The following is a 22,634-nucleotide window of genomic DNA, read 5'->3' as shown; positions in this document are numbered from 1 at the left end:
CCCGGGCCCCGGGCGGGCCGGAGGGACGGGACGCGGTGCAGTGTTGTTCTTTCCCCCGCCAATATTGCACTCGTCCCGGCCTCCGGCCCCCCCGGCCCCCCGGCCTCCCTCTCGCCCCGAGCGGGCCAGCTCCAGCCCTCCTGGCTGTCGATCCGGACGACCTAAGATGGACTGGAGTGCCGCCGCTGCCGCCGTGAGTGAGTACGTGGGTCTGGGAGGACTTAGCCATGTCCCGGGCCAGCCTCTCATCCTTCACCTGGCCCAGGCCAGCGCCTGCCTCCTCCACCCGCCCGCGCGCAGCCAAACTTCTGTAGAGCTCCAGCTTTCATCCGACCAGCCCCCTTTCCCGCCCGCCTTGTTCCTTCCTGCTCCCCACACTACCGTGGAAAACCCCTAAAAGAAGCAACAAGCAGTAGCTTAGAAAACCACTGGACCTTTATGGCAACGTGCTGTTCTCTTTCCTGGGGTTAGTGCCTGAGAAGAATACCCTTGAAAACTTCCCAACTCCTGAACCATGGGGTCACCACCCTTCTGGGGTGGAACTCCTGTGGGTGCCGGAGGAGGGTCTGTGTTTGCTTGAGTGGCTGTAAGTTAGACCCCAGGGTCTCCAGGATGGACCCCAAGGCCAGAGGGTCTAAAATCAGGATTCGGAATCCCGCGGGGCCGCCTCTTCACACCCTTCCCTGGAGCAGCTGCCTCCGGAACGGCTCAAAGTCCTCGGGCACCGTGTCTGAGGTGGAGAAATGACTGAGGTCAGAAGACAGGACCCTCCCACCGGGGCGCATGGAAGGTCAGGCCAAAGGGGTCTGGAGCCTCACCATTGCATCGATACTGGAGATTGGACCAAATGATATTTTCTTGAGAGAAGCAGAATACGCCCAGACGGCCTCCCCGCATGGCTGTGTCGATGATCACCCCGGAGTCCGCCACCAGCTGAGGACCCTCATAGAGCTTCACCCTGCCCAGGACAGGGGCGTCCGTGGGTGCTAGGAGGCCAGTGGGCACTGGGCCATCAAGCCCAGGCCCCTGCTCATCCCCAACCCCCCTGGAGCTCACTGGGCCAGAGAGAACGGAAGGAGGGAGAGGGAGGAAGAGAAGGGGAGGGACGGGTGCTTTCTCAGGCCCGGGGCCCCTGCCTCTTTGTCAGCCCCCTTTGCATCTCAAAGCACCAGCCGCATTCCAGGCGAGGATTGGGTTGCCATGACAATGAGCACAATGGGCTGGGGGGTGAAGTCACCCGCTTCCCAGGCTCCAGTCCCCCCTCCCTCATCCCCTGCCCTGGCACCCTGCAGCCCCAGGCACCTTAAAGGGAAACCAGCCCAAGTCCCTGGAGCCGGGGCTCTGGGCTCTTGCCATTTCCCCTCCCTTCTGACTAGGAAGCGCGCAGGGGTGACCACAGCACCCGCCTGAGAAGTCCTAGCCCTGCTGCTCAGAGGTGTGCAGTCTGGGCCTCGGTTTACTCTTCTGCAAATAACGACCCCTTCCAGGTCAGACATGGTGATGGGGCGGCTTCTGGGATGTAGCACAGACGGGGTCGGAGGGGACGGGCCTCTCCAGGGACTGTCCTGTGCTTTACAGGCTCCCACACATGCCCTCACCTTACAGAAGAGAAAATGGCCCCACATCGCCTGTGGGTCCTGGGGAGCACGAGCCCCGAACAGGGCTGAGGTGGGACATCCGTGGTGGAGGGCAGAGAGGGAAGTGGCCCCAGTCCCAGTCCAGGGCCCAGGGCACCGAAGAGCAGAGTGCAGGGGCAGCCTGTGGGGAGTCCCAGCTAAAGGCGAAGCCAGGCCGGGCCTGGGGTGCCCCCTCCGCAGGGCTCAGCCCCTCCCCTCACCGGATGTAGCCCACTTGGGGCCGGTGCAGCAGCTGCCAGCGGTAGGAAGTCTTGTCCCGCCAGCCCACGTTTCGGGGGTCAGTCCACAGCAGCCGGACCTGATCGGGGGTGTGGCCAGTGTGCCACAGGGCATTGCGGAGGTGCTCACCCGGGCCTGACACAGACGTCACCGCCTGGAGAGTATTGGCAAAGACAGGGGGTCAACCGTGGGACCCAATCAGCAGGCCAGTAAGCACAGCTGGAAAATGAAGTCCAGGGGGTCGGGAGCACGTTCTGGAGTCCCCTGGAAGCCAATCTCCAGGCCAGATGTCTGAGAAAGAGAATTCCCACTTGGGCAGTGGGGGGAGCTTGGGGAGGCTTGGGGTGAGGGCCCTGGGCTGGGGGCTCCAGGCGGCTGCCGACCTTGAGCTGCAGCCCTGGCTGAGCGACAGCCCGGAAGGGTGTGGCCTGCCAGTAGGTCTGCTCCGTCTGCTTCCACATGACCACGTAGAAGCGGCCGCTGTCCTGATAGCTGAAGAGGAAGCCTGCGTAGTCATCATCAGTCACCGTGTTCACGTGAAAGGTGCCTTCAAAGTCCACACCGTTGAAGGCCGTGTATCCTGGGGGTGGGTGGGATCTGGGTCAGGGGTTGCAAAGCCACTAATGGCCCACGGTGCACTCAGGGTGGGAAGCAACGCCTGTGAGGCGTGTGCTCAGCTTGGCCCCTGCCCCCTGCCCCTGTAGGGTTCCTCCAGGTGGAAGTGTTGGAACCGGGTGCCCCGTACATACCAACCGCCAAGCCAGGGTCACTGTTCATGGTCTGAACGATTTCCATGCCCTGGTGGAGTGCAAGAAAGAAGAAAACCTTGTTCCAGAGACCCCGCCCCACCAGGGCCCCACCCAGCAGCCTGGCAGCACCTGCCCAGCCCGTGGCTACAGCACCTGGTTGAGCACAACCCAGTTTGGGTCGATCTGAGCATCTCCCTCAGGGTCCAGGACGACGGTCTGATAGGCCCGGAAATCCGTTAAGGTCACCTCTGCACTCTCGGGGCACACGTCCAGGGGGTCGGCCACTGCGTCATTGTCGAAGTCATCCTCACACACATCGCCAACGCCATTGCCTGGGCAGAGCGAGGCCAGGGGCTCAGGAAGGCCTGGCGGTGGGCTCTGGACACCACCACAGCGCCCATCGGGCCTCGCCTTCCTGGCTTAGCCTCCGTGGCCCCTGCCACCCCGCCCTGGGCAGGACCCCCACCAGTGCAGGCCTCTGCGGGACCCCGGCCTCACCGTCTGAGTCCTTCTGATTGGGGTTGGGGACAAGGCGGCAGTTGTCAGGACCCGGAGGCGCGTAGTCTGGGACCTCGTCATTGTCGTCATCCCCATCACACTCGTCTCCGAGTCCGTCGTTGTCAGAGTCCAGCTGGGAGCTGTTTGGCAGCTCTGGGCAGTTGTCCTTGGTGTCCTGATGTCCATCCCCATCGCTGCCCAGGACAGGCACTGAATAAAGGCTCTAAAAGTACCACGTCCATTCCCCATCTTCTGCTCAGAAGTCGGGGAAGTGCGCCCCAGCCAGCCAGGTGAGGCGAACGTCCGGCAGCAGGAGTCGAGGCTAGACTTGGGGCGGGGGGGCTTCCTGCCCAGCAGGAGTGGGGAGTCCAGGCTAAACCGCCCAGGAAACCCCGTGCCACGAGAAAGTGAAGGAACCCGGGGAGGCCCGTCTGTCTTGGCCCTACCTGTCCTGGTTGGTGTCACAGACGTCCCCCACCAGGTCGCTGTCGGCATCTGTCTGAGAGAGAGAGCGACGCCTGTTCTCTCCACCTCCTGACAGTCCCGCAGACCGGGGCCGGACCACTTCCCACGGGAAGGGCCTTGGCCTCACCCCGGGGCCCACCCTCCCCTGCCCCAGTACCTGGGTAGGGTTGCTCATTTCAGGGCAGCTGTCACAGGCATCTCCCACCCCGTCCTCATCCCTGTCAGTCTGCAGTGGGTTCGGGACCTTAGGGCAATTGTCCAGTCCGTTGGGGATGCCTACGAGGCATGCAGGGGACACAAGCCTGTTGCTACAACAGGTCACGCTCTCTTCTGGAGCTGGCGTCCCACACAGAGGACACCCCCTAGCCCTCTCCTGCCTCGCTCTGCCTCCCCCCCTCATTCCCAGGGCACTTTGCCCACCCAGGCCACCCCTGTGGTGCTTAGACCGCCCAGCCACGCCTCCTTCCCACTGCTCGGGCCTCCCAGTCCCCCAGCCCCAGTGGCACCATCTCCATCCACATCATTGTCACACGCGTCCCCTTCCCCGTTGCCGTCCGTGTCCTTCTGGTCATTGTTGGGGACGTTGGGGCAGTTGTCACAGGCATCCCCAAAGGAGTCTGTGTCAGAGTTTTGCTGGTCCTTATTGGGGAACAGTCGGCAGTTGTCCTGGGGTGAGAGGAAGAGTCAGGCCGCCCTTATGCCCCTGGGCACCTACCCACACCCCATCCCCGTGCCCACGTCTGCAGTCACCCTGCACCCCCCCACACAGAATCCATCTCATCCTGGCACAGGGTCTACGCCCAAATGGGAGCCCTGGGGCCCTTCCTGCAGCGCCACCAGAGACCAAGAGGGGACAGGGTTATGGGACAAGGCATAGAGAGGACAGAGGAGCCGCAAGGGACAGGGCCGCCAGGAGCCACCTCCACGTTCTTGATCCCGTCCCCATCAGCGTCCTCATCACACTGGTCCCCCACACCGTCGTTGTCAGCGTCTTCCTGCCCAGAGTTGGGTGTCAAAAGGCAATTGTCCTAAAGGTGGGGGAGGAACCCCGATGGGGTTGTGGCCTGACCCAGCCTGGGCGGCTCAACCCTGCCCCAGCCTGCTCACAGCTGCCCGCCGGCCCCACCCCTGGCCACTGGCCGCCCACCTGCTTGCAGTGCTTGTTGTTGTCCATGCACGGCAGGGCCTGGTCCGGGTAGCCGTCGATGTCCGTGTCGGTCCCACACACGTTCCCATTCCCAGCCCAGCCCACGTTACACTGGGCCACGGGGAGGGTAGGAATGAGGGCCAGGCCTGTCTCCTCAAACCCGGCCTTTCCCGCTCCAGGCCTCATCCTCCCCAGGTGGCTCCCGGGCCCCTTCCCACACAGGCCCCCATCCCAGGCCCCATGCAGGCTCACGGCCCGGCCCCGTTCTCCAAACCCTCCGTCTCCCTCCCAAGCCCCAGGCCCAGCTCACCGCGCAGGACACTGCTCCGTTGCGCTCAAAGAGACAGTGCGCGTGGACGTGGCAGGGGCTATGGGCTGGGCTGTGGCAGGTGCGGGCTGGGAGGCAGCCCTGGCTCTGGTTCCCCAGGAAGCCCAGGCGACAGGGACCACACTTGAAAGACCCCTGAGAACCGGGAAGCGGCACGTCGGGGAGGAGGGTCAGCTGGCTGGGCACCCGGGACCCTGGGCTGTCCCGCCCAAGGGGTGTGTGATGGGCGCTCCTGGCCTGATGCCCACTAGGGCAGTCGTGGCCCCTGGCCTCTCCTGGCAGCCTCGCGGGTGTCTCCTAGCCCCAGCTTCCAGGTGGTGACCCTGAACCCCAGGAGAACTGCTACCAGCCACCGTAAGAAGCGGAACCCGGGTTTGAAGCCAGCATGAGCCACATCAGGGTGGCCTGCACTGGGGACGGAGGAGGTGCGGCAGGAGCCCTGCGGCGGCGCGTGCGCGCGTGTCCGGACGCGCTCCCGGCGCGGCTCACCGCGGTGTTGGTGCAGATGGAGTTCGGGTCGCAGCCGCCGTTGTTCCCGTCGCTGCATTCGTCCACGTCGCTGCAGACCTGCCGGGCCGACTCGGTGAAACCGGACCCATGGCCGGGCCCCTCCCCCCGGCGCACCAGCCAGTAGCCCTGTCCCGTTTCTCACAAGGACCCCGTACCTAGCCCAGAAGCCCCTGGTCCCCGCAAGCCCCAGACCTCGTCTTCACGCTCGGGCCGAGCTAACCTGTTTGCTGGCGCGCGCGTAGTCGATGCCCACGCCGGACACCCGAGTGCCCTTATAGCCGCGGGGACAGGCTTCACAGTGGAAGCCAGGCACTGTGTTGACGCAGCTGACCCCAGGGAAGCAGGGGTCCGCGTGAGCACACTGTGGGAGAGACAAGGGGGAGCTCAGAACCCTGTCCATGCTCCCACCGCCTAGCCTCACTGCCCTCTGACCCCCTACCCCGGGGCCCCCTGCCCCCCAAGTGGCCCTCCCCATGCAGCCCCCTGCTCTTTGCACCGGCTTTGTGCCCCCCCTCCTCATTTCTTTCCTGGTCTCCAAGCATCCGCCCCACGTCCTTGGGCCTCTCTCAACTCTGTGCCTTTCCAGGCGGCCCTCCCCCACCTCATCGATGTCCGCACAGTGAGTGCCGTTGCCCTGCAGGCCCGGGGGGCAGGGCCCGCAGCGGTAGCCGGGGTACTCGTACACTTCCATGCAGTCCACGCCTCGGAAGCAGGGGTTGGGGCTGCAGTGGGAACGCTGCTCGTGGAAGCCTGAGGGGTGGGCACGGTCAGAGCCAGCCACAGGGGGCTGTGCCCATCCCCAGAAGGGGAGGCCAAAGCCGTGGGGTGGGGAGCACCGGGGTGCCATCCGGAGCCCTCCCCACGCGCCCACTCACCGCACACCTGACACTCCATGATGGCGTTTCGGATCAGAGACATCTCCTTCACCTGGCGGATAGACAGATGGGGGCGGTCGGCTCCTTGCACCCCCCACCAAGCCCCGTGCCACCCCCCACTGGCAAGCTCGGACCTGGTCTCGGATATCATCGCGCAGCTCCACCAGGATCTGGTTGAAGAGGGTGAGCTGGGTGACCAGCGCCTTGGTCTGCTCCCCTGTCAGAGCCCCAGGTGCAGAGAGGCTCAGAACTGGGCCACAGGTCTCGTCCCTTCTTGGGGTAATAAGCCAGCTCCTGCCCATGCTCCCCACACCCCCTTTAACCAAACCCCACCCCTCTCCTGGCTAAAGGGGCCTTTGTTTCCTGCCAGCTCCTGCCCAAGCCCCGCAGCAGCTGCCCGGGGCTCCTCCCCACCCACCTCCTGGGGGCCTGCTCACCGAGGATGGAGTGCAGTGCGCTGGTCACTGGAGAGGAGAAAACACAGAGGGCAGAGATGTGAAGAGGACCAGGCCGGTGAGGAGGAGGAAGGAAAAGAGAGGCAGGAACAAAGGCCTAGAGGAGTCTTGGAAGAGGGACAGGCAGTTGGATGGTGGGAGGGCAGAGGCGACAGGCAGGCGGCAACAGCTCTCCCCACTGGGTGACCGGCCCTGAAAGAGGGTTGCCTCACAGTCAGAAGCCAGATCCCCCTGGTTCCCAGGCCTGGGAGCGGCAGAAGGGATCCAAGTCTGTCCGCTCCATGTCTCGCCCCCCTCCCCCACCCAGCTTCTGGGAGAAGAGGGCGTCTTCTGTCGGTCAGGACCTCTGAGCATCCCCGCCAGAGACACCAGGCATACGGACCATGCTCGGAGAGGCCGCTGGTAGGTGACAGCCGCGGGTGACAGCTAAGAAAGACCCAAAGACCCTTCTCTGGGTCGCCAAGACCAAGCAGTGAACTGTCCGGCCCCCACACAGAGCGCTCGGCAGTTCCTTTCTTCTCCAGTCGCTCTACTTTCCCAGGTACCCAGGGAGGCGGGGGCCCCTGAGCAGGGAGACTTTTCTGACCCAGGCCTCCTGGGATGGCCTGCAACCACGGGCGAAGGAGATGGGGGGTAACAGCGTCCGAAGCCCCAGGAATCAGTGAGCCGAAGGAATGAGTGTTAAGGGGGAAGCCAAGGGATGAGGTCAACAAAGGCCATAGGAAGTGACTCTGGGGTCTCGAACGCCAGCTCTGTGTTACCTGCACTGTGGATGGACTCGTCCCCCTGGAATGGACACTCACTCAGGGCCCCCACCCGGGCCATGGACCCGCCCAGAATCATTTTCATAGATTCCACGAAGCCCTGGTGGGGGGAGGGCGGACAGGAGCAGAGTGGGGTGGGAAAACCCGCGGGGTCCTCCTCCCACTGCTGCGAAGGCCGCGCGGAACTCAGGGGGCCTGTCTTCCCGGCTCACCTGCATCCTCAAATACGCCTTCTGTCCAGTCCGAATCTCCAGCCCGTCAACCTCGGCGGGAGGAATGGGGGCCAACGCAGGGAGCCCGGAGTGCTGGTCTCCCAGTTTGCAGTCCACATAGAGCTGCAGGGCGGGGCTTGGTCGTGCGGGACCGCGGAGCCGCAGGAGAGCCGTGTGCGTGCGCCCGTCGGCCAGGCCTGCCTGCTGCAGGTTCACGGCGTGGACTCTGCCGTCCTCCCGCTGGTACCGCACCAGCACTGCCCAGGAGGGGAGGTCAGTATGGGTCCTGTCCCTCATCCCGTCTCCCAACTAGGGTTCAGGTCAACCCTTCTGGATAGCACTCCTGTCAGCCCCTCGTCTGCGATGCATCTCTCCCCACCTTGTATGGGACAGGCACACCACAAATACTATTCAAACTGCTTCGTTGACCAGGACGTCCTTAGTCTTCCATTACTCTGTCCCTTGCTAGGGTGCCAGCTGGTTCTGTACCCACTGGACTGTGCCGGGCAACTGAGGGACTGCCGTACACCCGAGCTGGGACACGGAGACCTCTCTCCCCCTCCCTCAGACAGCCCCAAGTACAACACCCTCTCCCTGCAAGTATTAGGCCTTGCTCTATAGTTTGGGTACCTGGTCTCCTGGTGCGTGTCCTAAGCACCCCATCCCGGGTGCCCCTAGTGCCTGTGCACAGCTGGATGGGCCCATGAGCCCCCAGAGAGGCCGGGGAGAATTAAGAGAGCTATGGGAGTGGGGACGAGGGAGAGTGCTCAGGGGGTCATCAATGCAGGAAAGGAGATGCCCACCAGTCACCTTTGTTAATTTTGCCCACAACGGAGGCCTCCAGCCATCGTGTGTTGTCCTGGCGAGAGTAGAGCCCAAAGAGGACACCACCCTGCTTGGGGGGCAGGCGGAAGGTGGACAAGAGGTAGATGTCAGCAGCAGTGAGCAGGGCTGCCCGGATCTTCTCCGCCACAGCGGTCATCTGCCGAGACTCGCCCACAGTCAGCAGGTCAATCACTGGCCAGGCGAGGATTATCAAGGTCAGAGAGCGGGGTCAAATGCTCAGCCTGCCCTTTCCCCTGAGCCCTGGGGCGGGGCCGTGGGGGGGCGATCCTTCATCATTTCCCCCACCCCTGCCCCCAGGGGGCAGTGTTAGTCACCTTCCTGAAATTCAACCCTGGTCGCTATCAGAAGACAGGCGCTGTGCCTCCTTTCCCTCAACACTGCTGAGGGCCACCCTCTGGGAGCCCGAAGGGCCTGAGGCTCCCTTGGAAACAGAACCAGCGCCCGGCCCACTCGAGAGGCCCCCAGCAGGTGGCGCAAGGGAGCCACTGTGCTGATCCCACGCAGAAGCAGCACCTGGTGCCCACAGCGCAGAAATGGAAACGCAGCTTCTCTTCAGGCGGCTGGGTTTGGCTCATCCCACCCCCAAACGCCCTCCTCCCCGCCCCCGGGGCTCCGTGCACACACGCTGGACGAGGAGAGCTGCCCACGGAGAGCTCGGACCCTCCTGCTGTCTGCCTCGCTCCTACGGGAATGTGGGACCCGGCTCCTCTGCCTCCTGTGTCCTGGCCAATCTGTGGTTTCCCTTCCAGCCAGTAATGAATCTGTGCCTCTGTCATCTGCTCCAGCTACCTCTCCCACACCCGCAGGCCCATCCCACAGCCAGACCTCCGGGAGAGCCCAGACCTCTCGGTCCCCACCCCCACCCTGTCTTGGGGCAGCCGACAGCCCCGCGGATGGAGAAGCCCACCTTTGCCCTGGTCCCCTGGACCCTGGGGTCCCTGCGGAAGCTCAGACGCCAACCCAGCCCGGGCAGCCCTAGCGTGCAGCTCCTGAGCTCTCTGCCCTGGCCTCAGGCTGACTCTGGCCAGTTCCTACTCATCCACGACCCTCTGGTGTTCACTGCTTCCCTGAGGGCCACAGTTTCACGGACTCTTCCCTCCTGTTCCACTTCAGGACTCTCCCCTTGCCCACATGTTTCCGGCGACTAGGCTGAGGACAAACAAGGAGAGGCCGAGAGGGGTGGGAGAGGATGGAGACAGGCTTACCCTGCAGGTCCTGACTGGCAGATGCGAAAGTGCAAAGGAGGAGAAGAGCCAGGGCCCCCCGAAGTTTCTGCGTCTCCATGCCGCTCAGCTGGCTCACTACCCCTGGCAGGCAGGCGGCTGGGAGGGGAAAAGGCTAGGCGGGGAGAGCAGGAGCGGGGGGCGGAGGGACTGGAAGGGGGAGTTGAAGGGGGGGGCCAGCAGGCGGGTGGGGGGGGGCTGAAACAAAGAGCTGCCAATCAGCCTGGAGGCATCCCCAGCTCCGTGATCCAGGGCACTGGGGAAGAGTCTGGAGGCCTCCCTGCCTCCTGCCTCTCCCTAACAGTCCTCTCTCCCAGGTGCCTCCCTCCCTCCGGCCATCTCGCTGCGGGGGGCCACTACCGAATGCTACTGTTTTCTGTCGGTCGCAGTCGCAGAAGGCAGGAACCCCTGGCAGGGGCAGTGCCAGGCAGTGCGCATTATCCCACAGCTTGGCAGGGAGGGATGCCAAGGGAGTGGTGGAAACTAGCTCGCTCTTGTGCCCAAGGGATGCCCACATGGCCTGAACTTTGCTGCTCCGACGAAGCAAGTGCTCTTTACTGGTGGGGGTCCCCTGACACGTGTCTCCGTCCTGGGAAAACGTGAAGGCCTCCGCTGGGAGCTGGAGGGCCCGTCCAGCGGTCAGCGAACGGGTCGGAGGGAAGGATCGGGAACGAGCAAAGGGCCAGCGGGGCCAGGAGGAAACCAGAGGACAGGCCAGGGGCCGGGGCCAGACTGGGAAGACTTGGGGGGGGGGGGGTACTGGCGGACAGGCCGTGACCCGGATGAAGCGGAGGGGCGCCTCCGTTCCCGTTACCACGGCAACGGCCCGCGAGCGCCACCCCCTCCCCCACCCAGGCCCCAGCCCGACCCGGCTCCGGCCGCCGCCGCCCCTGTTTTGTTTCCATGGCGACAGGCGGCGCGGGGCCGACTCCAAACATAACGCGCTGTGGAAAACATGCGGCTCGGGGGACCCCCCCGCGGCCCCTGCTCCCGGCCGAGCCCCGCGGGGCCCTGGCACAGCGCGGGCCGCGTGCACGGCTGCGAGAAAGCCCGGCGCCGGCGCCCAAGAGCCGCGCCGCCAGGACCCGCCGCGCCGTCGGGGGTCCGGGGGTCCCCGCAGCCAGGCCGCCCAGTCTCCGCGCGGACCCGCCGGGAACCCTTCCCCCCTTCCGGACCCGCCTCTGGAGCAGGCGGCGGCCGCCCTCCCCCGAAGCCCTCGGCCCCGCCCCGCCCCGCCTCCCCGCGCAGCTCGCTCCGGCCCCCGCCTCGGGCGGCCCGAGGGGCGGGGCGGGCGGAAGCGCGGGGGGAGGTGCTTCCGGGACAGAGGGCGGGCAAGATGGCGGCGCCCATGGAGCTGTTCTGCTGGTCGGGGGGCTGGGGGCTGCCGTCAGTGGACCTGGACAGCCTGGCCGTGCTGGTGAGGGGTGGCGCCATTGCTCTCTGTTGCGCTCTGGAGGACTGGGGCGGGAGCCCAAGTGGCCGATCGTCTGAATTTCGCTAGGGCGCCTCCGCCCGGGAGCACTGGGGGAAACTGAGGCAATTTAAGATCTGTGTGTGTGTGTGTGTGTGTGTGTGTGTGTGTGTGTGTGTGTGTGGCGCGCGCCTCGCGCACATGGGCTCAGTGCCCTATGGTCTGACAGCCTACGTTTGGTGCAGCCACAGCAAGAAGCCTGGCCGGGGGTTCAGGAAATGGGTGTTAGTCCTTGTACACCCATTTACCGGCTGTGACCTTGGGGCGATCCCTTCTCATCTCTGAGCGCTGTTTCTTCATCGGGAGGTTTTCCGAGCCTGGACGGCCTCGGGGCTCTCTGGCTCGGCATTCCTGTCCCGCCCCCCCTCCCGCGCACTAAACAGCATTTCCTGGTTTGTGTATTGCCGCCAGGCTCTGTGGAAAGAGCTTTCCGGTCAGAAAGACTCGTTCGCCTCATTCCTTCACCCCTTCCTTTAATAAGCAGGATCAGGCCGCTTCCAAAACCACCCATTGGCATGCAAAGACGAGTAAGACTTGGTTCCTCCCGTGTGGTCGTTTGGAGAAAGGCAGACACGTTCGCAAGTAAAGCCAACACGTTCAGGTGCTAAGGCTTAAGGAGGAGCAGGCCACAGAGACTCCTAGAGAAGGACATGGTCAGTGCTTCCAAGGAAAGGAATACACGGTTAGGAAGAACTTAGGAGACTCTGTGTACATCAAGCAGATGGCAGGAGAGGAGACGGGGGAGGCTTTGACTGGCAGACCTGTCCACCATCTCTCTGAGCCCTGTGTTGCCCATTGTGAAAGGGCAGCTGTAATGTCCACCTCTTCTTTTGTGAGGCAAGTACAAAGCCTAGCATGAAAGGAACTCAATAAATGTTCTCTCTCTTCCTGATTCCCCTGTGGGGGCCTCTCTGCCTTCTGCTTCCTTCCCTGCAGACCTATGCCAGATTCACGGGTGCCCCACTCAAGGTGCACAAGATCACCAACCCCTGGCAGAGCCCTTCAGGTACCCCGTGTTCCTGGGCGTGAGGAAGGGTGGAGCAAGAGGCGGACAGGAATGTGGTGCAAGTCCGTGTGGAAAGGCAGCTAAGGTTCTGGTGGGCATCCTTTTTTCTCAACGTCAGGAACTCTGCCTGCCCTCCGGACCAGTCATGGAGAGGTCATCTCGGTACCACACAAGATCATCACCCACCTTCGGAAAGAGGTAGGTGGCTCAGGTAGGGGGGCTGCCAGTGAGAGCAGCTCAGTCATTTCAGTGCAACACACCTTTATTGATAAGTGCCAGGCTAGAGGCAGGGGACCCAAAGCTTCAAGGAGCACATTGTCCAATGGGGGAGACACATCCAGAGCTGCTGAGTGCAGTAAAGCACTAGGCCGGACATGGAGCAGGGGCGCTAGGGATGCATCAGAAGGCACAGTGCCTTTTGCCTGCTGGGCAGGGAGGGAGAGGCAAACAGGCTGATGACGCAGGGAAGAGAAAGGCAGGTGGCTCAGATGAGCCCCCAGAGGTGGCTCCTGCCCTTCTCACAGGACCAGGTTGGGCTGGATATGGGGCTGCGGATGGACAAGACTTCAAGCCAGCACGGGGAAGTTGAGGGAGTATTACAAGACGAACAGAGATACCTTGACTGTGTGACCTTGGGCCAGTTCCTTCCTCTTTCAGATCTATAAGTTCTTTGTTCGTAAAGGAGGGGGCTTAGGCAGAATGTTTTCCAGCGGCTCCTCTACAGTTGTCAGAAGTGGCGTGAAGTAGCGCCCTCCTCTTCATTTCTGCTTTCCCAAAGGTGAAGGGGCTGGGGAATTCCGTGGAGGTTCGGGAGGCATGGAGAGAGGGGAGCCAGGCAGAAGGCAAAGTTCCAGGCAGGGACTGGACCACCACCCTGAGTCCTTATGAATGAACACAGCTTTTCCGGTTTCCAGAGCATTCTAACACAGCCACATTGAGAGAAGAGTCTACTCTTCTTGCTGCACTCAGCAGCTCTGGGTGTGTCTCCCCCAATGGACAGAATGGGAGAAACAGGCTCAGAGAAGTTTGGGTGGTTTTTTTTTTTTTTTGAGGATCATGCTCCAGAGGTTATGTGGGGACAAAACTTGCTCAGGATGTGGAAAGTGTTGCTGAGGACCAGACACTGGAGCCTGCAGCAGTGTGTGGCAGGCTGAGTACACGTGGGGTGTCGTTAGAACATGTGTGGTGGCACCCGGGCCACAGGACAAGAGAGAAGAAATAACCCCAGGCACTGAGAGAGCAAGCTCGGGAGCCCGGGGCCGAAGGCGGCATCCCCTAGTTCCTGAGGCCCGGACGGAGGCCCGCACGGCCTCTGAGCTCTGCTGTGCCAGCCCTGCGGTGCCTGGACTGGGCAAGTTCCTGTCCGAAAGCTGCCGTCAGCAGGCGAGCTGCCAGCTTTCCATGGAGGCTCCGGGAGCTGCTCCTGGTTTGTGGCTGGGCCTGCCTCTCTCCCCGCAGTGGGCGCCCGACCTTGATGGCCAGCAGGCTTTGAGGCCCAGGCTTTCCGCCAACAGCAACAGGCTCCTGGCCGGGCCTGGCAAGGGGGCCTCAGCGGAAAAAGCTGCTTGCTCTAGCTCTGCTCCACTCAGAGGCCGTGAGGGTGGTCCCAGGCAGGATGCCTCACTCCTTGGGGACGTGCCCTGGAGCCTCCTGGTGTCCAGCTCACGGGCATCTCATCCGCAGAAGTACAACGCTGATTATGACCTGTCGGCCCGGCAAGGGGCGGACACCTTGGCCTTCATGTCTCTGCTGGAGGAGAAGCTGCTCCCGGTGCTGGTGAGTGCGCCCAGACCTCCCAGCATCTGTGGCCAGTAAGGGGGGGGGCTGGGGGGTGTCAGGGACGCGCACGCAGGCACACGGAGCCCCGCGGGCAGCACAGAAGCCCACCCCGAGTCAGGCAGCTGCACCGGCTCAGACCCGCCGCCTCCCTCTGCCTCCCCAATCCAGATACACACTTTCTGGGTGGACACCAAGAACTACGTGGAGGTGACCCGGAAGTGGTACGCGGAGGCCACGCCCTTTCCCCTGAACTTCTTCCTTCCCGGCCGCATGCAGCGCCGGTTCGTGGAGCGGCTGCAGCTGCTGTGCGGGGAGCACCGGCCCGAGAACGAGGAAGAGCTGGAGAAGGAGGTACGTCTGGGGCGGGGCGCTGCTGCCGGCCAGGAGCCCCAGGGACGCTGGTCAAGGAGGTGGGGGGCAGCCCAGCAGGGAGGCGGCTCCGTCCCGCGGCCACGAGCCCGCCCGTGTGCCCCCTCCAGCTGTACCACGAGGCCCGGGAGTGCCTGACCCTGCTCTCGCAACGCCTGGGCTCCCAGAAGTTCTTCTTCGGAGACGCGTGAGTCTGTCCCCGGGGGAAGGGAGAGGGTTTGGGAGGCGATACGGGACTGGGGTGGCTCAGGCGCCCGACAGGAGGTCCTAGGGACAGACACTGGGCCTGATGACAGTGGCGCTGTGTGTGAGGTGGGAGGGCTGCCAGGCCTGGGGGGAGGGGGCCGCGGGGCTGCGGGGCGCTCAATGTGCCCTTTATGCAGCCCCGGGATAGAGTCCCATTCAGGGCTGGGCTGGCGCCACCCGGGGAGCCCTCCCCAAGCCAGGTCGGGAGCCAGCGCCAGAACCGGGTGTCCGCTCCTCCCCTGGGGGCCCTCTGCTGCCAGAGCCCACCTCCCGGGGCCTGCTGTCCCTCCCCCTCTGTCCCCGCCCCTTCTGCCTCAGTCTCTCTGCTCCGGCCCTTCTCTCGGCTCCAGCCCTGCCTCCCTGGACGCCTTTGTCTTCGGCTACTTGGCGCTGCTGCTCCAGGCCAAGCTGCCCAGTGGAAAGCTGCAGGCCCACCTGCGGGGGCTGCAGAACCTCTGTGCCTACTGCACCCACATCCTCAGCCTCTACTTCCCCTGGGATGGAGGTGAGGGGCGTGCAGCGGCCTCCCCGGGAAGGTGGGAAGGTGGGCGGGGCCAGCACGAGCCCCTGTGCCCATCTTCCTTCCCCGTCCTCAGCTGAGGTGCCGCCCCCCCGCCCGACAACGGCTGGCCCAGACACTGAGGAGGAGCCGAACCGGCGCCGGAACCAGATCCTGTCCGTGCTGGCGGGCCTGGCGGCCATGGTGGGCTACGCCCTGCTCAGCGGCATCGTCTCCATCCAGCGGGCGACACCTGCTCGGGCCACGAGCACACGGTCCCTGAGCATGGCCGAGGAGGATGAGGAGGAGTGACCTGTCCTCACACCTGCCCCCCGACCCTGGGACTGACTTTTCTACTGTCGTACATTCCAGAGGCCCCTGTCCTCGGCAGGGCTGGAAGTGGGGATGCCCCTCCCACAATAAACCACACTGACCGGAATCAGACCCTCTCTTGGTGACGGGGCCACCGTCTTCCCTAGCTGGCATGTAGGGGGTGGTGTGGGGCCTGGCCCTCCTCACCTCCTCCCCTCCCCAGCCGCTCCCCCAGTCCCAGCCTGTGTTTGCACAGACGGTGAGCTCACTCTGGGCCCTAGCCCAGTTTCCGTGGAGCCGGCACACAGTGCATGGCAGGGGGGAGGCGGGGGGGGGGGCGCTGGGGCTTCCCTGTCCTCCCCGAGAGGGCCCCCCAGGCATCAGCCATGGGGAGAATGAGTCACCCAAACCACTGGTCCAGGCTTACGTCACCTATGCTCAGCCCAGCCTGCCTAGGTGTTCTCAGCCACGGACAGTGTGTGAGCTGGCTGTACCCCTTTAATGCCCACACCCAGGCCCCATCACGGGCGGCTCCACAGGTAGGTGTGGATGGAGTGGCCTGGGGACAGCGTCTCCACGAAGCCCACGCCAGGGTCCTCGATGGTAAGAGGCACGTCCTTTGGGGAGCTGGCAAAGGAAGGGCAGAGAAGCTGAGTGCTCAGCCTGCCAAGGCCACCGTCTGGCCCCCCGGCCCCGGCCCCGGGCCCCGCTGCTCTCACCGGTTCAGCACCACCACAACCGCCGAGCCATCGGGACGGGTCAGTGCCACTGTGTCCAGGCTGTTCTTCTGGCTGGCCAGCAGCCCCACTCTCTGGGAGCCCTCGGGGATGAACTTGCTGAGGTGGAAGCAGGTGTGGTCAGGTGGGGCCACTCCCCCTCCCCGCACACCCCCAGAGCCAAGGCTGAAGCTGCGCGCTCACTTCCTACCCTGCTCCTTTCCTGCCTGGGCTGGTGGCGGGGAACATGGGGCCGCCCTCCACTCACCTAAAGTGGCCGAGATGATAGAACATGGGCTGTTTGTAAAACGTGTCCTTGGCGATGTCGACGATGATGGGACTGTCCACAAAGTTGCGCACCCAGTTGGGCCCCCCTTCTGGGTTCAGGGCGAGGTTCCAGTCGGTCCAGCCGGCCACGTGGTACAGGAGGTTCTGGGGTGGGAGCAGGGCAGAAACAAAGGCTCCACACAGGGTCCCCAGACCATGTCCTGAAGGGTCACATGAGGAGGACAGACGGGGGTGTCCCAGGCCAAAGAGGAGCGCTCTGCACCCTTACAGCTCGGGAGAGTGGGGTGCTGCGGATGGAGGCATGGGATGAAAAGCTGAGAAACTGAGGCAGATGGGACCACCCGAGACCCGGGCGTGAGGAGGAGGGGTAATGGGGTGTGCCCATCTGGAAGGGAAAGGCACGACAGGGAATCACGAGATCCCCAAGTCTGCCCCAATGAGCAAGCCGGCGGGGGATGGTTGGCTCAGAGGCCATTCCTCCATGCGACCAAGAGGGCCTGCGGTGGTGTGCCCGGCAGGTTCCTGGGGGCTCACCGTGATGATGCTGTGACTGTACTGTACTCCCCGGTCCCAGGAGCCCAGGCGCACACTCTGCTCCCAGAACTTGGAGCCCACACAGGCCTCCGAGGCAAAGAGCATGATGTCGGGGAACAGGCGGTGTGTCTCCCCCAGGGTGGCTTTGGCTGGGGCCAGGAAGTCCAGGTACCAGTGCACGGCCACACCGTGCACGTACTTAGCCGCCTCTGGGTCCGCCAGCACCTGTGCCAGGAAGGGCAAAGACTCCTGGGGAGAGCGGCCACTGAATCTGGGCCCTGCATGGAGGGTTCTGGAAGCAGCAACGGGGACCTGAGAAATGGGCAGTGGGATGCAGGCAAGTAGAGGGGCTCCAGGTGACAACCCTGGGGCCCTGGGATCCGGGGGGTCAGTGCCCCAGGGGAGCCTCTAGGGTGCCTGGCTCCAGCCCAGGGAATTCTAGGAATCAAGAGCTGGAACAAGGAAGACACTCTGGGCGCCAGCCACTGGGATGCTAGATTTGGGGACCATCGGGACACCGCGGGGGGCACTGGGCCTTACCACCTGGGCCCAGTGGGGCAGCAGCAAACGCTGGTCATCCAGGATGAGCAGACGGGTGTCGCGGTGCGTACTGTTGGCCAGGGCGGGACCCAGGTCCCGGGCGATGAAGTCTCGCTGGTGTTCGGGTGTGAAGCCCAGGCACTGGAAGGGGTACCCGCTGAGCAGCCCTGCCGAGGGCTCGTTTTCTGCCGTCACTGCCCAGAAGCGTAGCTTGTGCTCTGCGTAGACGTCCAGGAACCTGGCAGGGCAAAGGGTGGGAATGAGCCTGGCCAAGAAAGAGGACCAAGACCCTGGGGGATCAGGAGGCCCGTCAGGACGGGGGAAACGGACAGGCCAAGCCTGAGAGGCCCAGGAAGTAGAAAGGTGATCTGAGCAGTCTGAGCTGGGGCTGACCCAGGACCAGGAGTGGGGCAGAGACGAGGCTGTCCAAGAGGAGCTGGTCCAGACCCTGTGGCCTTGCGGCTTCCTTACTTCACAAAGTATCTGGCCCAGGTCTGGTGGTAGATATCCCCAGGCTGACCCTTGAGTGACCCCTTCCCATTCACAGCCCCATTGGTCTTCAGCCACGTGGGTGACGTCCAGGGACTGGCGAACAGTGACACGGGGCGCCGGGCCAGCGCCAGAGCTTGGTGAATCAGGGGTATCTGGAGACAGTGGAGGTGAGGAGAGAGACCGTGAGAGCTGGAATATGGACAGACTGGCCCGACCAGTGCGTCAGGCCTTGCCATGGGCCCCCGCCCTGCCCCCCCACCCCAGGACACAGCACAGCAGGGGCCAGGCTCTGTGTGTCTCCGTGCCCTGCTCTGGCCCGCGGCTCCGCAGCCGGCAAGCATCGACTCCACCAGGGCGGGGGGCCTACCTTGAGCTTGACGTCCTCCTCGGGGAGGCTGAAGTCTCGCAACTGGAAGTCATCAGGGGTGTCATCGTATGTGTAGGTGCGGACGGAGAAGTCACAGCTGGCCATGGGGACCCTGATGATGTTGTACTCGATGCCTACACAAGGACAAGGCCAAGACAGGAGGGTCCAGGTCGGCAGGAGAGTGTGTGACCTGGCCCACCCTCAGCCCTCACTGATGTCCGAGGCAGGCCCGGAGAGCCCGGGCTTCTGAGCCTCGGCAACCCTAAACACTCCAGGACAGGCAGGTCGGACACTTACTCCACGGGACACTGAGAGGACCCAAATGTGGAATGGGTGGAAGTCATGGTCAGTGGAAAGGTCGAAGGGTCCGCCACACCCTCATCTCGTCCCCCTCCTCACCTTCTTCAGAGAAATAAGATTTGAGTAGCAAGTCCCGGGCAGCGGGGGACAGGGCGAGGATGTTGAGGGCAGCGGCGTCTGTCATGGCCCCTCCAAACCCCTTCACTTTCTGGAACTTCTGGTCTGGCTGCAGGGTCAGCAGGAGCCCTGAGAACATGCACAGGGAACGAAAGGTCTCAGTGCCCAGGGACGAAGGTCATGGCGGTCACTAGCATGACAGCTCTGGGAGGACCCCAGCCTGTCCTGGTCACCTGTGCCCGTGCGGTTGGCCCGGATGGTCCCCAGACTCCGCTCCATCCGGCGTCCGCTGCGCGTGCTCTCGTAGCGGCTGAAGGTGCCCGGGGCCGGCAGGGTCAGGGGGTCAAGAGAGTCACAGTACGTGGCGTTGCAGACACACACCACCGAGCTGTAGCCGAAGCTCTTAGGGATGCAGGGCCGGGCACCTGGGGGGGAGGGAGCACAAGCGGAGGCCAGGTCTGCAGGACGAAGACAGAGAAGGGACACGCTGGTTTCAAAAGTCCTCTCGCTGTACCCCCACCCGCGCTTGGTCTCAGTCCCTCCGAAGGGTTTATTCAACACCTCCTGGTGTTCTGGTATGCCAGAAGGCGACCAAGGACCACCAGGCCGGAGAAGCCAGGGGGCAGCCTCCCGTCTCCGTGACTCGCTCACCTGATGCCCATGATATCACCTGAAGGAGCAGCAGTCCCGTGAGGCTGGCAGCCCTGAAACCCGCCCTGTCCAGAGGCCGGGAACATTCCTGAGAACAGAACGAGGAGCGGCTGCGAGGCAAGCCCCTCTCCACGTCCCGGCTCTCTCCTGTGGGCCGGAAGCCCATGGCCTAGGCTCCCACCGTCCTCCGACAGACACCGGGCTGCCGCCGGCCCCAACCAGGACGCTTCTCTTCCCTTCTTCCCACCGCCTCTCCTCCCACCGCCCCCCTTCCCTCCCTCTGCCCCTCTGCCCCTCCATCGAAGAGCCATGACCGCCTGGGCTGGAGGAGACCATCGTTCCCTGAATTCCAGGGTCCGGACGGCCAGGACTCCAGACCGATGGGGAGCTCGGGCCCACTCACTCCTCTGGGAGGACTTGAAAGCTCCATCAGCAGGTGAGGGGCCTGTGGGGTTCCAGCCTCAGAAGGATGGAGGATCCACTAGATGAGAACAGGGAGGCAGGTCCCAGCCGCAGCCACAGACCCCAAATTCGTCCTGCAGGTTTAAGTCCGGCAGAATGGAGCAAGTGGGTCATGTGACAACTATGGGCGCATCACGTGACACAGGAAGTGAGGCAACTGCAACCATACTTGTGAAGGGCGGCTCGCTTCCTCCCGGCTGTCCGCGATTATTCACCGCGAAACTGCGGGAGCCACGTGCGGATGACACCCTCAGGAAGAATCCGGACCAGAGAGTGCACGGTGGTGTCACGGCGCCCGAAGCCCAGAGACGGGAGCCACAGCAGGCAACTGCTTCCTTGAGAAATAAGACTTTTAAAAATCCTTAAGGAAATAAAAGGAATACCTAACAAAGGTGGGGCTCCTGGCTGGCTCGGTGGGCAGGGCGTGTGCCTCTCCATCTCGAGGTTGTGAATTCAAGTCCCATGTTGGACAAGCTTACTTAGAAAAAAAGAAAAAAAATAAAGATAAAAGTAAAGTAATACCAATAAAGGCAATACTGATAAAAGCAGGTTCAGCCCCAAGATGCTGGGAGACAGCTAAGGTACAGTTTGCCCTCCAGAGGCTGGAGAGACGGGGGAGTCAGATGCCTATGCAGATGCTTACAGATCAACAGGGGCTAACAGGTGCTCACGGTGGGAGTGACCCAGGAAGGCTTCCTGGAGGAGAAGGGGCGGAAGAGCAGGGAGGATGGGCCCTGGGCAGAGGGCATGCACACTTGGAGGGCGGGAGTCACCAGCATCAGGCCTCTTGGGACACGTTTTGTCATCAGATGAGGACCCTCATGATGGGTCTCCTTTCCGCCAGAACAGGGCGGTTGTGAGGTTCAGAAACCGGAAAGTGTCCACAGCTGTGTCCTCGGTGGACGGGAGCAGGGGTTTGTCCACGATGGTGACCAGGGACCACCGTACCTACAATACAGCCGGAGCCTGGAGCCAATCGCTCCTCTGTGAGACGGAGCAGCCCCCCGCCCCCGCCCAGGGTCACTCCGGGATCAGTAAGCCAAACAGCGCCTGGAGCCTAGGAGCTGCTCAGGAACTGCTTCTTTGTGGGGTCTTTTGGCTTTTTGAATTATTTCACGGAAGACTTTCCAGACACACTGCAGGCACAGTCAGTCCTTTCTTCTAGGTTCCCAGAGCACCGAGGCCAGCCTGGGGGGGCAAGCTGGGTTGAGGCCCAGCTCCGCCAAGTACTGGATGTGCGACCTTCGGTCACCGTCACCAGGACGGCCGAGCCCCGCCCTCTCCCCGAGGTGGTCTGTGCGGCCGGCCGGCGTCCTCGCTTTCCGCGGACCAGAGTGGTTCGGGAGAGACGGTCACGGTCTCGTTGGACCGAGAGCTTTCCAGTCGTGCCCCCACATCATCAGTGTTGCCTGGGAACAGGGCCGCCCCCCAAAGACGCAGTGAGGCCGCGTGCGGAGAGCCCGGCCATAGCCCTCTCGGTCCCCCTCCCTGGCTGGAGCCCAGCGACCCGGCGCGACCCGGTCCCGCTCGCAGGCCGGAGAGGGCATGGGCTCCGGCCGACGAGGATGAGCGGAGTCTGCGAGCGTTTCTAGAGACTCTTCAGAAGCCGCGCGGACGGGTGCGGGGGGCAGGGGCGCGGCGGTGGGGGCAGGGCCCGCGACAGGGGACGCGCCTCTGCACCCCTCCCCGCGGGGCCGCGCTCCCAGCTGCGGGGCGGAGGGGCCGCTCGGCCTCCCCGGCCGGAGAGCGCCCGCGCGCACGCGCCAGCGCCAGGCCCCGCCCCGCTGAGGCCCGCGTCGCCCCGCGAAGGCCCGGCCGAGCCACCTGCGCGGACGCCAGAGCCGGCGGGGGCGGAGGCGGAGGCGGCGGCGCCGAAGGGACCGAGGCAGCCGGTCACGCCTGCCCCGGACTTCCTGCTCGCCCAGGAAGCGCTGCCCTGCGCGGGCCTCGCTGCCCGCACCCCGCACCCCGCCCGCGGCCGCAGAGCCTCCGCCCTGCCCCGCGTCCCTCCGCGCCGAGTTTGCGGGTTTCCTGTCTCTCGTTCTTACCCTTCACTTTGTAAAAATTCTCCCGCAGGGGGCGCCCGCCCGGCCCAGGCAGTGGAGCCTGTGAGTCTCGATCTCGGGGTCTGGGTTCGAGCCCCAAGCCCGGTGAAGAGATTGCTAAAGAAAAATAAATTAATACAATAAAATTAAAAATCTTTAAGAATAAAAAATAAATAATATTGGTTATAATAAGAGTTCGTATTTATGGAGTACTTATTCCGTGCTACTTTATGGGTTTATTTTTTTATATTTTTATTTTTTCATTATTTTTTAAAGATTTTATTTATTTATTTGACAGAGAGAAATCACAAGTAGATAGAGAGGCAGGCAGAGAGAGAGGAAGGGAAGCAGACTCCCACTGAGCAGAGAGCCCGATGCGGAGGACCCTGGGATCATGACCTGAGCTGAAGGCAGAGGCTTAACCCACTGAGCCACCCAGGCGCCCCTTTATGGATTTTTTAAAAGATTTTACTTATTTGAGGGGTGCCTGGGTGGCTCAGTGGGTTAAAGCC

The 22,634-nt window shown here is 63.5% G+C and overlaps 3 protein-coding genes across 10 annotated transcripts; 1 reads left to right on the top strand and 2 right to left on the bottom strand.

The window, feature by feature from the left end:
* Positions 1-413: 413 nt before the first annotated feature.
* Positions 414-10,594, bottom strand: THBS3 (thrombospondin 3). Of its 3 annotated transcripts, XM_082703543.1 has the most exons (23): positions 9,911-10,593; positions 8,670-8,876; positions 7,860-8,116; positions 7,645-7,747; positions 6,866-6,892; positions 6,563-6,645; positions 6,429-6,480; positions 6,155-6,303; positions 5,774-5,914; positions 5,533-5,610; positions 5,026-5,178; positions 4,716-4,826; positions 4,489-4,596; positions 4,075-4,234; positions 3,726-3,844; positions 3,550-3,602; positions 3,104-3,297; positions 2,759-2,937; positions 2,606-2,654; positions 2,240-2,436; positions 1,838-2,010; positions 819-958; positions 414-730 (listed from the first exon to the last, which is right to left on the bottom strand). In XM_082703543.1, the coding sequence occupies exons 1-23, from the start codon at positions 9,987-9,989 to the stop codon at positions 672-674; spliced, it is 2,871 nt and encodes a 956-aa protein (XP_082559669.1). In that variant the 5' UTR covers positions 9,990-10,593; the 3' UTR covers positions 414-671. The 3 variants fall into 3 exon arrangements, with proteins under 3 accessions (XP_082559669.1, XP_082559671.1, XP_082559670.1); XM_082703545.1 differs by lacking the exon at positions 6,563-6,645 and having other exon boundaries at positions 6,436-6,480; positions 9,911-10,594; XM_082703544.1 differs by lacking the exons at positions 7,645-7,747; positions 7,860-8,116; positions 8,670-8,876; positions 9,911-10,593 and having other exon boundaries at positions 6,436-6,480.
* Positions 10,595-11,230: 636 nt separating this feature from the next.
* On the top strand, positions 11,231-15,737 carry MTX1 (metaxin 1). Of its 2 annotated transcripts, none has more exons than XM_082703625.1 (8): positions 11,231-11,345; positions 12,336-12,405; positions 12,524-12,603; positions 14,089-14,181; positions 14,353-14,535; positions 14,664-14,740; positions 15,150-15,304; positions 15,396-15,737. In XM_082703625.1, the coding sequence occupies exons 1-8, from the start codon at positions 11,265-11,267 to the stop codon at positions 15,608-15,610; spliced, it is 954 nt and encodes a 317-aa protein (XP_082559751.1). In that variant the 5' UTR covers positions 11,231-11,264; the 3' UTR covers positions 15,611-15,737. The 2 variants fall into 2 exon arrangements, with proteins under 2 accessions (XP_082559751.1, XP_082559750.1); XM_082703624.1 differs by having other exon boundaries at positions 15,118-15,304.
* Positions 15,738-16,090: 353 nt separating this feature from the next.
* On the bottom strand, positions 16,091-20,808 carry GBA1 (glucosylceramidase beta 1). 5 transcript variants are annotated; one of them, XM_082703600.1, is made up of 13 exons: positions 20,600-20,808; positions 20,247-20,412; positions 20,019-20,151; positions 19,616-19,703; positions 19,198-19,422; positions 18,947-19,093; positions 18,548-18,681; positions 18,160-18,332; positions 17,689-17,926; positions 17,149-17,373; positions 16,595-16,758; positions 16,330-16,446; positions 16,091-16,237 (listed from the first exon to the last, which is right to left on the bottom strand). In XM_082703600.1, exons 3-13 carry the CDS (start codon positions 20,043-20,045, stop codon positions 16,132-16,134), a joined length of 1,644 nt encoding a protein of 547 aa, XP_082559726.1. In that variant the 5' UTR covers positions 20,046-20,151; positions 20,247-20,412; positions 20,600-20,808; the 3' UTR covers positions 16,091-16,131. The 5 variants fall into 5 exon arrangements, with proteins under 5 accessions (XP_082559726.1, XP_082559728.1, XP_082559727.1 ...); XM_082703602.1 differs by having other exon boundaries at positions 19,198-19,389; XM_082703601.1 differs by having other exon boundaries at positions 19,198-19,389; positions 20,721-20,799.
* Between the last annotated feature and the right edge of the window lie 1,826 nt (positions 20,809-22,634).

This window comes from Mustela nivalis, assembly GCF_964662115.1.
Source record: "Mustela nivalis genome assembly, chromosome: 16".
Lineage (NCBI taxonomy): Eukaryota > Metazoa > Chordata > Mammalia > Carnivora > Mustelidae > Mustela > Mustela nivalis.
The sequence above is the reverse complement of the archived record's forward strand: the minus strand, read 5'-3'. Positions and strand labels throughout refer to the sequence as shown.

Bases quoted from the DNA above. Each gene is read 5' to 3' on its own strand.
- THBS3 (XM_082703543.1), bottom strand. From the start codon at position 9,989: ATGGAGACGCAGAAACTTCGGGGGGCCCTGGCTCTTCTCCTCCTTTGC. The intron at 5,179-5,532 runs GTGAGCCGCGCC...CCCGGTTCTCAG, and splicing joins CCATCTGCACCAACACCGCG to GGGTCTTTCAAGTGTGGTCC. The intron at 2,437-2,605 runs GTATGTACGGGG...ACCCACCCCCAG, and splicing joins TGACCCTGGCTTGGCGGTTG to GATACACGGCCTTCAACGGT.
- MTX1 (XM_082703624.1), top strand. From the start codon at position 11,265: ATGGCGGCGCCCATGGAGCTGTTCTGCTGGTCGGGGGGCTGGGGGCTG. The intron at 12,604-14,088 runs GTAGGTGGCTCA...TCTCATCCGCAG, and splicing joins TCACCCACCTTCGGAAAGAG to AAGTACAACGCTGATTATGA. The intron at 14,536-14,663 runs GTACGTCTGGGG...TGCCCCCTCCAG, and splicing joins AGGAAGAGCTGGAGAAGGAG to CTGTACCACGAGGCCCGGGA.
- GBA1 (XM_082703600.1), bottom strand. From the start codon at position 20,045: ATGGAGCTTTCAAGTCCTCCCAGAGGA. The intron at 17,927-18,159 runs GTAAGGAAGCCG...TTGCCCTGCCAG, and splicing joins TGGGCCAGATACTTTGTGAA to GTTCCTGGACGTCTACGCAG. The intron at 16,447-16,594 runs GTGAGTGGAGGG...CTTCCACCTCAG, and splicing joins TATCATCTCGGCCACTTTAG to CAAGTTCATCCCCGAGGGCT.